General features: G+C 40.8%; 1 protein-coding gene across 5 annotated transcripts in view; it reads right to left on the reverse strand.

Annotated features, from left to right (window-relative positions):
* Window positions 1-15,547, reverse strand: part of birc6 (baculoviral IAP repeat containing 6) — a 111,504-nt gene that overhangs the window by 14,561 nt on the left and 81,396 nt on the right. For all 5 annotated transcript variants that reach the window (XM_072391561.1, XM_072391563.1, XM_072391560.1 and 2 more), the window contains 4 exons: window positions 6,863-7,085; window positions 5,755-5,900; window positions 3,731-3,841; window positions 2,551-2,768 (listed from right to left, as the gene is read on the reverse strand). In XM_072391561.1, coding sequence (XP_072247662.1) covers window positions 2,551-2,768; window positions 3,731-3,841; window positions 5,755-5,900; window positions 6,863-7,085 — 698 coding nt within the window. The remainder of the gene's footprint in view (window positions 1-2,550; window positions 2,769-3,730; window positions 3,842-5,754; window positions 5,901-6,862; window positions 7,086-15,547) is intronic.

The following is a 15,547-nucleotide window of genomic DNA, read 5'->3' on the forward strand; positions in this document are numbered from 1 at the left end:
CCAATATCCAATCTTCCATTCCTGGCCAAGACATTAGAAAAGGTGGTGTCCAACCAACCTACATCTTTCTTCAAGGCCCATAACATTTATGACAATTTCCAGTCAGGCTTCTGGAAACACCACTCCACCGAAACAGCCCTACTCAAAGTGTTCAGTGACATTTTGATGTCAGCCGACTCAGGGAGATGTACTGAGGTAGTCCTATTGGATCTCTCCTTTGCCTTTGATACAGTTCACCACCTCATCCTGATAAACAGACTGAGGGATGTGGTTGGGATGACTGGTTTAGTGTTAAAGTGGTTCTCCTCCTATTTCACCAGCAGGAGCTTTAGTGTCTCAGTGAACAACTTAACATCCGACCCTGCAGGTCTCCTATATGGGTTACCCCAAGGTTCTATCCTGGGACCAGTTCTATTTCTGCTGTACATGCTCCCCTTAGGGAGGATTATACAACAGTTTGCAGACGTCTCTTATCATCTGTTTGCGGACGACATCCAATTATTTTGTTCTTTTAAGACAGCTGAGACCCATAAATTGAGCTCCCTGATTAACTGTTTATCACAAATAAAACAATGGTTGAGTGATAACTGTCTACAGTTAAACTCAAACAAAACTGAGACCCTCATCATTGCCCCAGATAGTGCTATTCCTGGCATCAAACAGCCCTCAGAAAGCCTCAGGCAGACATTCAAAACTAGCCTGAGAAATTTAGGAGTCATTTTTGCTGAAGCCATGTCTCTGGAACATCACCCAAAACAGTTACTAAAGACCTGCTTTTTCCAGCTGCGTAAAATCACCAAACTAAGAAGTGTCGTCTCCAAAAATGATCTTGAGATGTTGATACATGCATTTATTTCATCACGTCTAGACTACTGTAACAGCCTGTTCACCCGTCTAAGCAAGAATGATTTGACTCGTTTACAGCTTGTACAAAACTCTGACAGAAGAGCCCACATCACCCCCGTCTTAAAATCTCTTCACTGGCTCCCTGTATTTTACCTCATAAACTATCAAATTTTGGTTTTGACATTCAGAGCGTTGCATGAAAAGGCTCCTCCCTACATCTGTGATCTGATCCAGCCTTACACTGCAGCTTGTAGCTTGAGGTCCTCTGATCTACATCTATTCCCTATTCCTAAAGCGAGTCCCTTGCACTCGCTTTAGGACCCGAGGAGACAGATCTTTCCAAGCTGTTGGACCAAGAATGTGGAATGAATTACGACTTTACTTGCGATCACTTGACTCTGTCGATGCTTTTAAAAACCAACCTGAGACATAATTTTTTAAAACAAGCATTCTAGCCCAATGGGCTGCTAAGACTGGTATTGACTGTATGTTGTTGTAATGTATTTTTAAATGTCCATATTGTATTCACTTTGGGACTGCTGTCTGAGAAAGGTGCTATATAAATAAATGTTACTTACTCACTTTTGATGAATAATTGTTAATGCTTCAAAATGTATAAAATGTTTTGGATCACAGCTCACTTTAGCTAAGGTTAGGTTTGGAATAATACATTCACTTCTACACAATACTTTCAACAGAAGGAATAGCTTGAAGGAGGACAAATTATCCATGTGGACATTCCATGTGTAGCTCAAACAAGCAGACAGCTAGCTTATCTGCCCTGCAAACCTGCAACTGGCTGCCCCATCACAAAGTAAGTCTCACTTTATGGTGCGAGTCCAGCACATCTGAACAACGGACACATTGAATATCGTTGTCAGTAAGCCTGAGGAACTTGCATCACCTAAAGAGGACACCTTTTAGGATGAAGAGTGAAGGTGCTTCAACACATGCTAACCTAACCTTTGAGTAGTGTTTCCATGGATTAATACTACACTTTCAAATTTTCTGCCAAGCACTGAGCAACACTCAAGCATTATTCTGACACAGAACACTTGATTACACTGTCTGCTCTCAAGTTAGGTAGCTCTGGTGTGGAAGGATTAATACCAACTCAGCCACTGGGGCAGAGGTCGACAGATGCATTGGGCTGCTTGGGTACAAATGGATGCAAGAAGGGGTGAAGTATGAAGCTGTACTGACCCCTCAAAGGTCATGAAGTTTCCACCTCACCAGTCCCAGTTCTGCTGCTGTAGGCTATGCTATTCTTGGGGGCTTAACTCTGGTACATGAACATGGTTGTGTAACAAAACAGTGCCTCATTCTAAAAAAAAAAAAAAGTTTTGAATATCATGCATTACCATTTAACTTAATGTTACAATTATACTGATGATAAGCTGCATTTTGATGATGTGTTTCTATTTTGATGCTGACTTTGCTGTGTTCAGAATACTCAAAAATCGAGTTGAACAGATGAGAATTTTGACATTTAGCAGATGAGACTTTGCCATTAATCAGCTTGCGAAGTGAAAGCCATTTATTAAATGTCACTGAAGCTGTTGCATGGCAGAAGCACACGAAACATAAACATCTTTATGGAAGTGTTGATTGGCCATCACATATGACTTCATCGCTTCTCCTCTGAAATTCATGATGCAGTGCTGGGCACAACCCAGATGATTAGAGGTTGATGTGCCACCTTACCTTCATGATGTCCAATCTCTCCTCATCACAGCGGACAAAAACGCTGGAAGAGGATGACAGGGGCAGAGAGGTGGACAGGGTTACTGCCTCTTGAGCCAGGCGTCGAGATCTGGCGGCGCTGTTTGTATCGCTGGCATTCTTAACCTGAGACATGTAGTGGTAGTTGACCTTAAACATCAGCTTCCCCTCTTCATCCTCTGAAACCATTTCAAAAGTGTCTGAATGTAGAGGAGACAAGAGTGAGAGGGTCTGAAGTGAAGAGTGTCCTTTAACCATCCCTGTATCTGATCGCATATGTCAATCTATCAAGACGTCCTGTAACCTTTCACATACCAACTTCAAATGCATTTATTTTGTTTACAGGCCACTGGAAACCAAAAATGTGACTGGAATCAGTGCAATAATGACAATTAAAACAGGCTGCACAAACACAGATCATTCGCTGGATATTGTTGTGATGTAACTGAATTTCATTTAAATACCAACTTTGAGGTCTGATTTTCATTTTTTATTTTTTATTCACTGCTATCTAATCATAATCCAATAGAATAAAATTGATCAAACTCCACATTAGCGCAGTTCATACAATGCACATAAAAACAATTTGCCTCGCCAAGGAAACCAACAGATTATATCGAAACATGTCTTCAATTCAGTCCCCGTCCTGAGCGTGCACAAGACAACAGGAAAAAAAACTCTCCTTTAACAGAAGGGAACCTCCTGCAGAACCAAAACCAGTAAGGGTGGTCATCTGCCTCGACCAGCTGGGGGTTGAGAGGGCAGGAAAGAGGGGACAACAAACACCGTAACACCAGGCCAGGGATACCTGCTGAGAACCTCCTCTGTAAGTACAGTCTGCTTTGCAGCCTCTGTTGGGGCAGCAGCATCAGAGCCAGAGACTCAAAGAAACTGAACAAACTGATAAAGGATGCAAACTTTGCAAACCAAAGAAAAAGTGCATTCAGTCAGAGCCTTCTTCAGATGTGCTGCACCATTGAATGGCACAAGGAGGCCATCCTTTCATCAATAACAGTGAGCAGTTTCTTTTTTGATGCTTTATGCTGATAAATCAGTTTTCATGTTGTCCATTTTAAATACTTCGATTTCAATCATATTTTTCCACGTCTGTATGTAAAGTTACAAAAGTGATACTGTGGAAAACAAAAGCACAAAATCTCACCAAATTGTAGTTTCTTCATGGCAGCAACATATTTTTCCTCCAGAGAGCGAAGTATGGACAGGGGCTTGGGTCTGCTTGATACCTTCCTTGAGGACTCCACTAGCTTCCTCTCTAGAGTTGAAGTGGGGAGCAAAAATAAAAAACCAGAGTGAAAAAAAGAGAGCAACTTGGGAACAAGCCTTGTGAAAAGGCTGCCAAGCCAGCTGGACGCAAGGCTATATCACAACAATGTGTATATACATGCATATATGTTCTATATGACAGAGCAACAAAATAATTTTCCCTTTGGGAATTAATAAACTCATTTTCTATTCTGTAAGAAAAAGCTTCATTAGTAAGTGAATATCTGAAATCTTGGCCCACATACGCACATACCACATGGCAGAAAATAGGGGACATTCATCAAGGTAATAATGCTCAGTTTTTGCTTGAAATGTTTCAGAAATTCATAAAAGGCTTGTTCAAGAAATGAATACAGAAACTGAATATATACAACACTGTCCACAGCAACTGGCTGAAATACACAACAGCCCTTTTTACATCTAAATAATTCCCACATCAAATAACTGCAGCAGTCCTGGATATTTCCTGCCTTCAGTTCAGCACAGATTGACTGGAACACAAGTGACGATTGCTGTGGCCAAGGCTACAAGAGAGGGCATCTTGTAATATCTCAAATGGAGGCTCTGAAACTAACTGACCTCTGAAAAGAGGACATTAGGACATTTAGTCCAAGAGGTTTAGACAAAATTAAAGACACAAATTGCACTGACCTTTAACAATGCCAGGAAGGTCTTAACATTCATTGTACATCCAATTAGACCTTGAAGTATTCAGAAACTGAAATTATATTAAGTTTTTCTCATGCGAAAAGCACAAATTGTGCCAGTGCCTTACAGCCTCAGTTTAAGGAGTGTAGCTTCTGGTCATGATTTTAACCATGCATCCCTGTCTTCACTAGAGACCTTTAACCACAGTTTGAAGATCAAGATTTAATTTTGATGTATTTAACATCAGAGCATATCAACAGCACAAAGATTAGAAGAATAAGAACTGTACATAAGGACAGAGTGGTAGCAGATAGCATAATCTATCCTGTTCATCCCCATCCCGTTTAAATAGAACTTCTCTCAGAGATATTTCCTACAGCCCCTTTACTAATTCAATGATTATACGTCTGTCAACGCTCCTAAGCTCTACACCATACAACACGGCTTGATTCAAGAGGTCTGTAGCATATAGATTTCTCTGCATGAACACACATAACATTGATCTTTATATGGACCCCTTATCCCACTTGCACTTTTCCATCAGACCTAATGGCCAACTGCCCACCTCAGTGATCAGTTAGATGGCTGCATATGTGGATCGAGCATAACAAAATCCTCTGGAGAAAGCTTGAAGAAATGGGTGGGTGGTGGCTAATTAATGGTGTGCACTGTGTAGCTACAAGGTAATGGGGAAGGAGTAATATTTCATGGTGTGGTGGACATTTTATTGATGGCACTGCCTCTTTAACATGACTAATGGCCAGTCTTTCTTTATTACCCTGTGCGTGGTGTGTACTTTACTTTTGACTACTATTCAAACTCTGAATCTTGTGATACAACATGAACAGAATATTTATCATCTGAATGTGGCTCAAGAAAGAAGTAGAAGAGATGCTAAGAATTGTGGACGAATTTCAGACAACAAGAGTTCAAGTCAAACCACAGATATAACATAAGAGGCCAATAAGTAAAGCGAGAAAGTTAAACTGTTAAGTCTGGGGACTTTTTGGTAGGCGAAACTTAAAGACCCATTTTCATGTCCTTACACTAAGATGGCAGGACAGAACGCATGGAGAGAGAAAAAGATCTCACCGCTGGAATCTCAAGTTGAGATGGGAAATAAAACCAACAGCTAGAAGTCCGACAAAGGGTGGAGACATAAAATACAGAAGGGAGTTGTCTCTAAAATGTGATCAAATCTGACATAACACTGGGTTTGTTCTGAAATAAAGCAATGTACATGTGTATACATACCCTGGTTGGCCTGCCGTAAGCTGGTAGTAGCTGCATAGACGATCTCAGCTGTTCTCTGGATGTCTGGCACCAGCAGAGTCAAACCCTCAGGCTCTGTGTCGGAGCCATCTGTTTTCACCACACCCTTACTTTTATCTTTTTTTGACCTGGAACACACAAAATTACATCCATCCATACAGTGGTGATCAGGGTTGTTTGAGCCTTTGTATTTTACAGATTTGTGTGTGAGAAGGGTAAACATTTGTAGTTTGAAATCAAATATCATACTCTAAATACACCAAACACTTCATAGGTACGGAAAGTCTCCAGGTACACTAGGTGGATTTAACAGTTGTTTTTTCCTGAATCCCTCAACCATAAATGATGGCCTGGCCGTGGGAGCTGACTCCTGCCTTTATGGTGCCCATTCTCTGCAGACCGTCTGCTGAACTTGATCACACTAAATAGGCTACGACAATCCGAAGTGATCACTCTCACTGCTGAGATATGACAGCTTAATAAGCGAACTATGAATGACTAGAAATTGTAAGGTTTTCTTTCTCTGGTATCTTAAATGAACCCTGCTGCAACACTGATAACAGGCACTTTGTAGAAAATTTCCTTACATACTTCATTTATAATATGGCTACATATATATATACATATATGTGTGTGTATGCAAACAGCATGTTATAAAGAGGTGTACAGGAGCTGTGGGTGAAGGAGCCGAGTTCACTCATCTGTTGATGGTGTGGTCACATTTCATGTACGGCAACTTAACCTTAGTGGCACCATAATGAAAGAACACCTTTAAGGGAATTTCAATAAGTCCTCCAGGGCCCTGGGAGTAGATTTTTATATCAAGTATAGAAAGAGCTAGGAGATGTAAAGATTTCTTGTTCATAAGTGTTGCAGACAAAAATGAGTGTTAGTAAGGAGGTAGATCCAAGTATTGAATGAAACATCCCCCATCACGTGTGAGGTCACTTTACTTTCTTAAAAAAAGAGAAAAAAACTATGTACAACTGTTTTTCTAAAAGTTTGGAACATCTAAAATAGAAAAACCAGAGAAAACCATCTTGAACTGCATCAAGCCTCAATCAGCAATAATTATTTTCTTTGGTCGAACCTGAGGCGATTTGTGTACGTGTCCACGCATGTCTTCATTTTGGCTAGCAGCATTCCTACAGAGGTCTGTCCCTCAGAGTGCTCTTCATCCTCCTCTTCCTCATCTTGCCCCTGGTCTCCAGACAGAGGCAGCAGCAGTGGAACCAGCGCCGTGCAGGTGGAAATGGCCCTCAGCAGCTCCAATAGCGCCCGATAAAGTGGCACATGGCGTGCCATATCCAGCACTGCAAAGACAAAAAGAATGTGGTGTTCTCATCTGCTCAGTACAGCAAAACCTTTTGCTATGAAAACACACCGTCCGTGGAGACACCAGTCACTGAAACATGGAACATATATAGTACCTGAAGGAAGCAGCTTTGTGAGGGAAACTGAAAACGGTTGTATTTCCTGCAAAATGTCAGGTTCAAGAGCAGCTTGGTGATCAGAGTGTAACAAGGGCGCAGGTTGGACTTTTTCCAAAAATGGTAGAGCAATGCGTGAAAAATGAAAAATTCTATTCTGAGCAATCACGCTGAATTAATGTGTACCAAATACCAAAGGTGGAAGTCAAGTGTCAAGGTCTCAGTGCCACTCCAAATCCAGGATGAAGTACATTCTAAATGTGTAAGTAGCATCTTCAGATGCCTGGGATTATGGATTAGTGTGTTTGTGGCCTCAAATGAGATAAGTACACAGACGTGAGGAGCATATTTTCCCCTGCTTTCTCCTCAGATGAGTACAAGCATTTAAAATGTTGGCTTCTTGAGTTTTTCATGGGCTGCCCTTAATGTCACACATTTCCATTGTAAATATTATGTTATCAATAAGAAGATGACATCCGATTCTCTGGATAGGAAACGTCATCACAACTTCATTCTATCCTATTAGACATTTGTGTGAAATTCTATCTTAGTTTGCATATGAATTCTTGAGTTATTGCTAAACACCCGTTTCTCATTCCAGTACATCACAGTGAGCAACTCTGACAAATAATCATTAATGTGTTCATTCTTGGGACTAAATAAAAAAATCCTTGAGGCATGTCAATATAACTCCAATTCAAACATTTAATAGACAGAGAGACACACCAAAAACATAAAGGCTTGGTCAGAGCCGTTACCGAGGTGTATCAAAAGGACAGCAACATGCAGGAAACATACACTGAAAGGAGCAGAACAGGCCAAGTCCCGCAAACTGGGAAAGGCCTCTACCGGCCGGGAGGACAGCGCACAGAACCCTCAGAGTGTGAGGGAACAGCAGCTTCACCATCACCATCTGACACCAGCTGTCCTCATACACAGAATGTGTAAAACTTTTAGTTTGTTCACAGCCTGAAGGCGAGAATGGGCTGGGACTTTTGTACCAATCTATAACGGAGATACAATCTTGAGATGCTGAGTAGCTTCAGTTCATAGCTGAGATGAACAAAATGATCCATTGGGAACCACAACTGTCTGAAGAAAAACCCACAGAACCATTCAAGAGATTCCAGTCTGGAAAAACAATGCAATTCACACTACTTCTGACACCATTCTACCTGAAGAGGCTTGCTCTAGTGAAAAAGCGTGAGAAGAGATTACGACAGAGAAGAAACAGTGTTTCAAAGAAGCTGGTTTGTGTCAAACCTAAAACAAAATCAGAGAAACCAATATAACTCAGAGTTGGGTTCATTTTCAGCAGTTGTTGATCATGGAGCATGAAGCAGCCCTTGTACAGAAGCCAATTGAACTGAAGGATCTGTCGAAACAAGAAAAAAAGCATCAACATGTAAACCCTTCTGTTTTCTAAGAGGGGTCATCTTGTGTTGAGACATACTTGTGTAGCCAGGTGCTTGGCTTGAAGTGTCAGTCTCAAAATAAATAGCACAGTCCTCATTTGTGGCTCCCAGACTGCTTTACATTTATATTGAAATCCCAACGTCCCAGCTGTCCTCCTCCCTGAAACTTCACAAGACCTCCCAGAGATTTAATCTGCTTTCAAATTCTTTAACCAGTGTCAATGGATGGCATCTATCCACGGAATCCCAATTCCCATCTATGTAATCATCTGGAGCCGTTGTGTCCAACTTTTTCCTCCTCCTGCTCAGTGTCAATGTCAGACTTGTTCTTCCTAAACTCTGGGTGACACCTGCTATATATCTATATCTATCTATCTATCTAGATAGATAGAAAGCTGCATTTGAAATTAAATTCAGGATCATCTCGATCCCACACACAGAATGGTTTAAGGATTTATATGTTAAACAGAGACTACATTATACATTTCCACCACTGAGAGACCCATCAAGGTCACAGCTGGAGGTTTGTTGCCCATACCAGTGGATACTCCAGGAGTTTAAATATTTTGATGACAACATGGCTTATAGTGCAGTTCTATGTGTACATTCCTCGGGTTTGGAGTAAAGGCTCAGTACATTTAGATGCTCGCCAAATACTTTCATAAATTAAATTGACTGAATAAGAATATGTCCAAGACCAGTTCTCTATAATCACAACCAAGTGTACTAAGTAATGTTCTTTTCCTTTTAGAGGACATCACAACTTTGTTTAAGTAATTTAACTGGAATTGTAACAGGACGAAGGTGACTGGTTATTTGTGACATGAAGTTTATGCCCAGTGTGAGCTTAATGTAGTGACTGATTGAACAAACTGTAGGCAGTGAGTCAAAGAATCACAGGAGGGCAGATTAAACTCAACTGAGTTGACATGTTTCATGACATTTAACATTTGTCTGCTAAGCTCTCAAAGCGAAACCTACAACGACTTGTGAACCGCTGAAAAATTAAAGTGGAGCTCTTACTCTGGACATGACAGCATAAGGAATGGCATTACACCGTATCTTTCTGGCTGCACTTGATGACAGGGTAAAGTAAAGAGACCAACCTCCATGCCGGGGGGTGTTGTTACCGTCAGCCTCAGAGCCTCCATGTGAAGCGTCACGGTTAGTTAACGTGTATGTTTTGGTGCCCCAACTGCAGAATCCTCACTGAAAATGAGCTTGTACACCCAGGTGTTCCCACTGATGCCGAACTTAGCTGGAGCCAATTAAACCCCCTGTCTACCACAGTGTCATTTGACATTAATTTGAAAAGTCTGAATGACGATTAACCCTTTCGTGTTGCACTCAAGAGCCAGATGTGAGTTTTTTGATCAGTGTAAAATGGGCTTAAGGTGCCAACATGCCACTGGGGTAAGACACAGAACCTGGGGTTCAGTGTCTTTCCCAAACACATGCTGATATCACAGAGGTCTAACGGAAGCCATGTGATCAGTGAACAACATACCTGAACTCCTGAGTGACGTGGATAGAAAGTCATATCTAAATGTATGTATTCATCTTCAATATTTTGGTTATTCCATCTTTGTCATTTTCAAAAGCTTGCCTTTTATCTTTCCAAGTTTTTCTATCTTTAATAACAACAACTTGAGTCTGTTTTGAGATAGACTTTGAACATTGATATTGATGCAGGATAAAAAGTAAACTGGGATTCCATAACGGTCTCACTCTGTATGGTTAAATGCACAGAAGAACTGAGCCACAGTCATCGCTGTCCCATGTGAAGATGTGAAGCTCAGTGGGGGGGGCTATAATGGGGAAGGGGGAATCCACATAGTGAGCAAGAAAGGCTTGAAAAGGAAGCCTGTTTAAGAAAAGTCCATCTTGTTGATGGTAATTACTAAATACAACACCACAGCTAAAAAGTAAGGTTATGCAGGACAACACCACTCATTTCTCACTTGTTTCTGGAAGCTCCAACCATGGCAACAACCAGACAAACCTTACAGTTTACCAAATGCCATAGAAACTCTTACGATAGACTTTAGAATCAATACTTTCATGGCAATTATAATTCTAGCAGTGACATCACTGAAGACATGCTTCAATATTCATTTTTGAAAATGGCTAAAGACCCGTTGAAGAAGGCCAACAGATATCTAAAACAGTGGTTAGGAAATTAGGTGGTCAAAAATGTGAAAACAAGCAAAGGCGAATATGACTCCATGTATGCAAGACGTGTGACTGCTCTGCAATGTTAGGCATACAATAATGTCAGCGCTGTGGTTTGTCAGCAGCTTTCCTACCTGTGTTGGCCAAAATAGGAGGTTGATTTTGTTGTAATCACTCTAGCAGTTTGTTAATGTCTTGGTAAGAACAGAACACATCCTTACTCGCACTGGTTTAATAAAGCAAGCAGGGAAACGCTTGCAGGTTGTCTTAAACCCCACACGTTCCACACACCAACTTGTTCATTGTAAGAACCAACAAAGGCGAACCCAGGAAACATTACACAGCGTGAGCTGCAGAAGTGTGTGGGCTGGTTGCTGCTGCGTATGTGTTAACTTCTCAAGGGAAAGAAGGCACTGAGCATGTGAGTGGGTGGCTAATGTTGTGACTCAAGCTCATGGCTGGACAGCATCGGCTCTTCCTGACCCATCTAGGGCAAAGGAACAGAGGGGAGAGAAGCTGAAATATTCAGACTGTGACATGTCCCCGCCAACACACTGTCTGCCTCATTGGACACCGCAGCTAATGTGCATCAAAGCAAGACAATTTAGAACAACCAGAAAAAAAAGTAGCCTGAAACACTTTGCAATTTCAAAGTACAAGGAACACTTATTTATTGTTTTTGTCCAGATAGAATTTCTTCAAAAACCAATCAATTCATGTTGCTTAATCTCATGTAGAACAGTACAGTGTGTAGACATATGAACTGGGTAAGAATAAGTGTTCAAAAGGAAGGTCAAAGGAAAAGAATAAAGCTAAAAGTAAAACAAATGAAAATGTCTCCTTTCACTTGTAAAAAAAATGATCTTTTCATTAATAACAATACTATTCTTGTTTTGGTAACACACACACACCAAAAAAAAAAAAGAGTTTTACAACACGTTTCAAATATACGTTAGTTTGAACGTAGAAAGACCTTGACTGAAGCATCTGTAGAAACTAAAATACAAGTTCCTTTGCTTATCCGTGAGCTTCCCAGCGATGAACATGGAGATAAGATCCCATGGCTTGCCTCTGGCCTTACAGATGGCACAAAAGGTAAAAGATAAGAGTGCTCAAGCCAATCAGACACCAATCACTATTTGCAGATACTTGTCCCACATCATCTGACTGGTGGTCAAAAAGGTAGATCAGAAAAGCTGATCCCATATGGGATTTTTTCTTTTATGGTGTGCAGAGCTGCACCGTCCGATCTAGTGAACCTACACACTTACTAAGAATTGGTGTTAACTCCAGTAACTGTGGTGCATTTTGAGCTATGGCCACTTCATTACTTCATACCAGGGTCAGTTCACACACCTGTGTAAATCAAAACAAACTTTGAATTAATCATTTCAACTACAGCTGATTGGTGAGTGTCGTGCAGCTTGGCCCATTGAGCAACAGGAGGAGGAGTGTTATGTGATGAAAATCTTCACGTTGGGACCAGAGACAAACAGCAGCAGCATGACCGGAAAGAGCAACTATCTCTGATAACTAAAGAAAAAAGTAAGCCATCAAATTAACCTGAATGACATTACTGTCAGATCCGGTGTGTTAACTTACTGCATTGGTTTTTAAACAGATTTAACAGCTTTTATTTTCTGACAGTAAAAGACATGTCTGATACATATATCAGAATGATGATATTAATAGAAAAAAATAACAATAATGACACTATGTGTAAAATAATGACTAATAATAGTGAAACTATGTAAGTGAAAACTTCCCTTCTTCAGTGCATCAGCACCCTGAACTAGCAGGTAGGGCAGGGTCAGTGACAGGGACAACAGCGCCGCTTCCCTGCCCTCTGACCATCCTGCTGCAGCCCCCACTGAGATCAGGAAAACTGCAACACTGAAACTAAATGATTCATCTGCCTGGAAAATATATTCAAAGTATAGTGGTGTAAGGGTTAATGGCGTAATGGGGTTGAGGCAATTCTGGCGGATTAATGTACAGCAAGGGATGCAACTATCTGATATCTAGAATTAAGATTCGCTGATGCCAACAAAGGCAACCACTGGTTTCATTTAGAAGTCCAAGTATAGAGACAAGAAGTACAACAAACATGCATGGTTTGCATTTGCATACATTTGTCCTTTGAAAGCAACCAATTCAAACTTAAAAACTGAGTTGTAATGTTAGGTAAATAACAAAGCTGAAAAAACATGGTTAATGATACAGCGGCAGAACTTTTCTGCAGCAGTTAGTTTCTGCCTGTTGACCTTTTATAGATCATCGGAACTTTGTCAAAATGCAAACGTTTTTGGAAAGGGAGAGGATAAAAAACCCAAAAGATATATTCTACTCCTACATACCACTTTGTCAACATGAAAGTCTATGGGGCCAATTTCACGTGGGGCACATAAAAGTACCAATTATTTTTGATCCCCTTCTGAAATGTGAATATTTTTCTCATCTTTAATGACAGTGATGTCCATAGTTCTGGATTTTTAACAGCAAAATACATGTGAAGACCGCTTACATTTGGCTTTTGTAAAATTAAATGCATCAATATTTGATATGATTTCATTGCATAATTGAACAATCATTTAAGCTTAAATAATTAAAAAAATCATAGCTGAAGAGAATAATTGTTGGTTGTAGTTTTATAAGCCAGATTTTAAGTCTACGGTGGCCATCATTTTAAAGCTTTGGGCGTAGTTCATTCATGTTGTGCAGTTTGTACATTAATTATTTGTTACAATAATAAAAACATGCAGAATGGAGAAGGAAACAAAGGGAATTAAAAACATATCAGTTTCTTAGGCCTGTTTAACCCTACAGGGCAGGGATGTCCAAAGTCGGTCCTCGAGGGCCGCTGTCCGGCAGGTTTTAGATGTTTCCCTACTTCAACACCCCTGATTCAGTTGAAATGGATCTCATCAAAAGATTGTTAAGTTCTGCACAAGCCTGCTTATGATGCATTGATCTGAATCAGGTGTGCTGAAGCAGGGAAACATCGAGGACCAGATGTGGCCATCCCTGCTAAAGGAGGTCTCTTAATATAATAATATTGTATAATACATAATGTAATGCATTTATCCCAAATGACAAAAAATATCAGCTTACCAAAAACTGCTGTAAACACAGGATATAGTCACATTCTTTTCCACTTTAAATGACTCCGTCTTCTAAAACTACTTCAGCTTAAAATATACACATAAGCATGAATCATATTTGGGGATTTAAACCCTTTAGAGGTCAGTATGCTTACATAGTTCCACTGTTTTTTATATAAAAAAAAACAACAAAACTTAAATAATTTCCATAAAATGCATTTGATCATTGGTCTTATTAGGTCCAGAGATGGGTCAATGATTGGTATTGCATTGCATTTTTGTTTGCAGAGAACATTTTCAATGGGACATTTTTTGTTGTTAGGAACAAATGCTTGGCCATTTTAGGCTAATTTAAGGAACTTTTTACTCTGAGCTATTTTCATTCAGCACATAGAAAATACAATACTAAATGGCACGAAACACCCGAGGATCTCCAAAGGGTTAGGAAGATACACATTAGAGCCCTGCGCAGGACTGTTTTCTTCATCCCGCGGGACCCAATCCCAATGCAGCCCTCTAATACACATCATGAGCTGCGTTTACTGAAATCATAAAGTCGACAGCAATACATCAAATAAGATGCCTGTCCAGAAAGCCAACTACAAAATGAAAATCTCACACAAAAGGCATTCTGCTGTGCATTGAAGGATGCAAGTGAGTAAAAATGCTAACAGGTAAGAGCTGACTGGATCAGAAGCCCGCTGACTGTCTGAGCTAGCAAACACACTCATGTGACTGACCAACGTCTTCCCAGATATGATGTATTATCCCAGATACTCTCTGAGATCAAAATTGTTCCTGAAGAGCAACTCTTGTGGCTGTCCCCCACAGAATTTGTTATTTTTATTCCCTCCAGACAAGAACCCGTTTCCAGTTAGGACAACTACTTCTTCTACTGAATTACAATCACTGTGACACGACACAGCCTTGTTCGTTGTCTACGGTGTGATTTTGCTTTTGAAACGATATCTTCAGATTTGCTTAATTGGTGAATTGAAATGGAAATGGGTCAGGAGAGGGTATAAGACAGCAAGGTACCATTAGGAGAAAAAAAAATAGTGGAAATGTAGGTGACAGCTAAAAACCTATCAGAAGGCAGGTTTGCAGGATGTGTCCTCGTTTCAGAAGCCACGTACCAGAGATAAATAAGTGTGAACAGATTCCCCAGATCTTGTTGTCTGCCACACAGCCTCATCCATCCCTTATTTCCCCAGTCTCCTCTGTTTGTTACCCCCGCCTCTTCCTCCACTCTTCCCTCTGCACGTCTGCAAGAATAACACAGCAGCTGATGGTGGGCTCAGCTGAACACAGAACAGAGCACTGCGCATTGGGGCTGCATTCACCTCCTTTTGCCCCCCCCCCCCTTTTCATTAGTCCGTTGTTTCAATGGAAGCTACGCGGGTGTGTGTGTGCTCCACCAGCCCACATATCCATGGAAGAGGAGGAGGCGACCCTAAATGTGAGCAATATAATTTCTCCCTCCCTCAGTTATTCTCATGTTTCTTTTCCTTCATTGCCACGGCCATCAGGACCCATCCTCCCTCTCTCGCTTTTATTCTGCTTGGTTATGCAATGCACAGTCCTCCCACGGTGACTAACTGGTGTTGGAAACCTACCGTAACACTGCTGTCACTGGTGGTAGGGGCAGAGCCATTGA

The sequence above is a fragment of the Leuresthes tenuis genome, unplaced genomic scaffold, assembly GCF_036924035.1.
Source record: "Leuresthes tenuis unplaced genomic scaffold, fLeuTen1.0.hap1 SCAF_8, whole genome shotgun sequence".
NCBI classification, from domain to species: domain Eukaryota; kingdom Metazoa; phylum Chordata; class Actinopteri; order Atheriniformes; family Atherinopsidae; genus Leuresthes; species Leuresthes tenuis.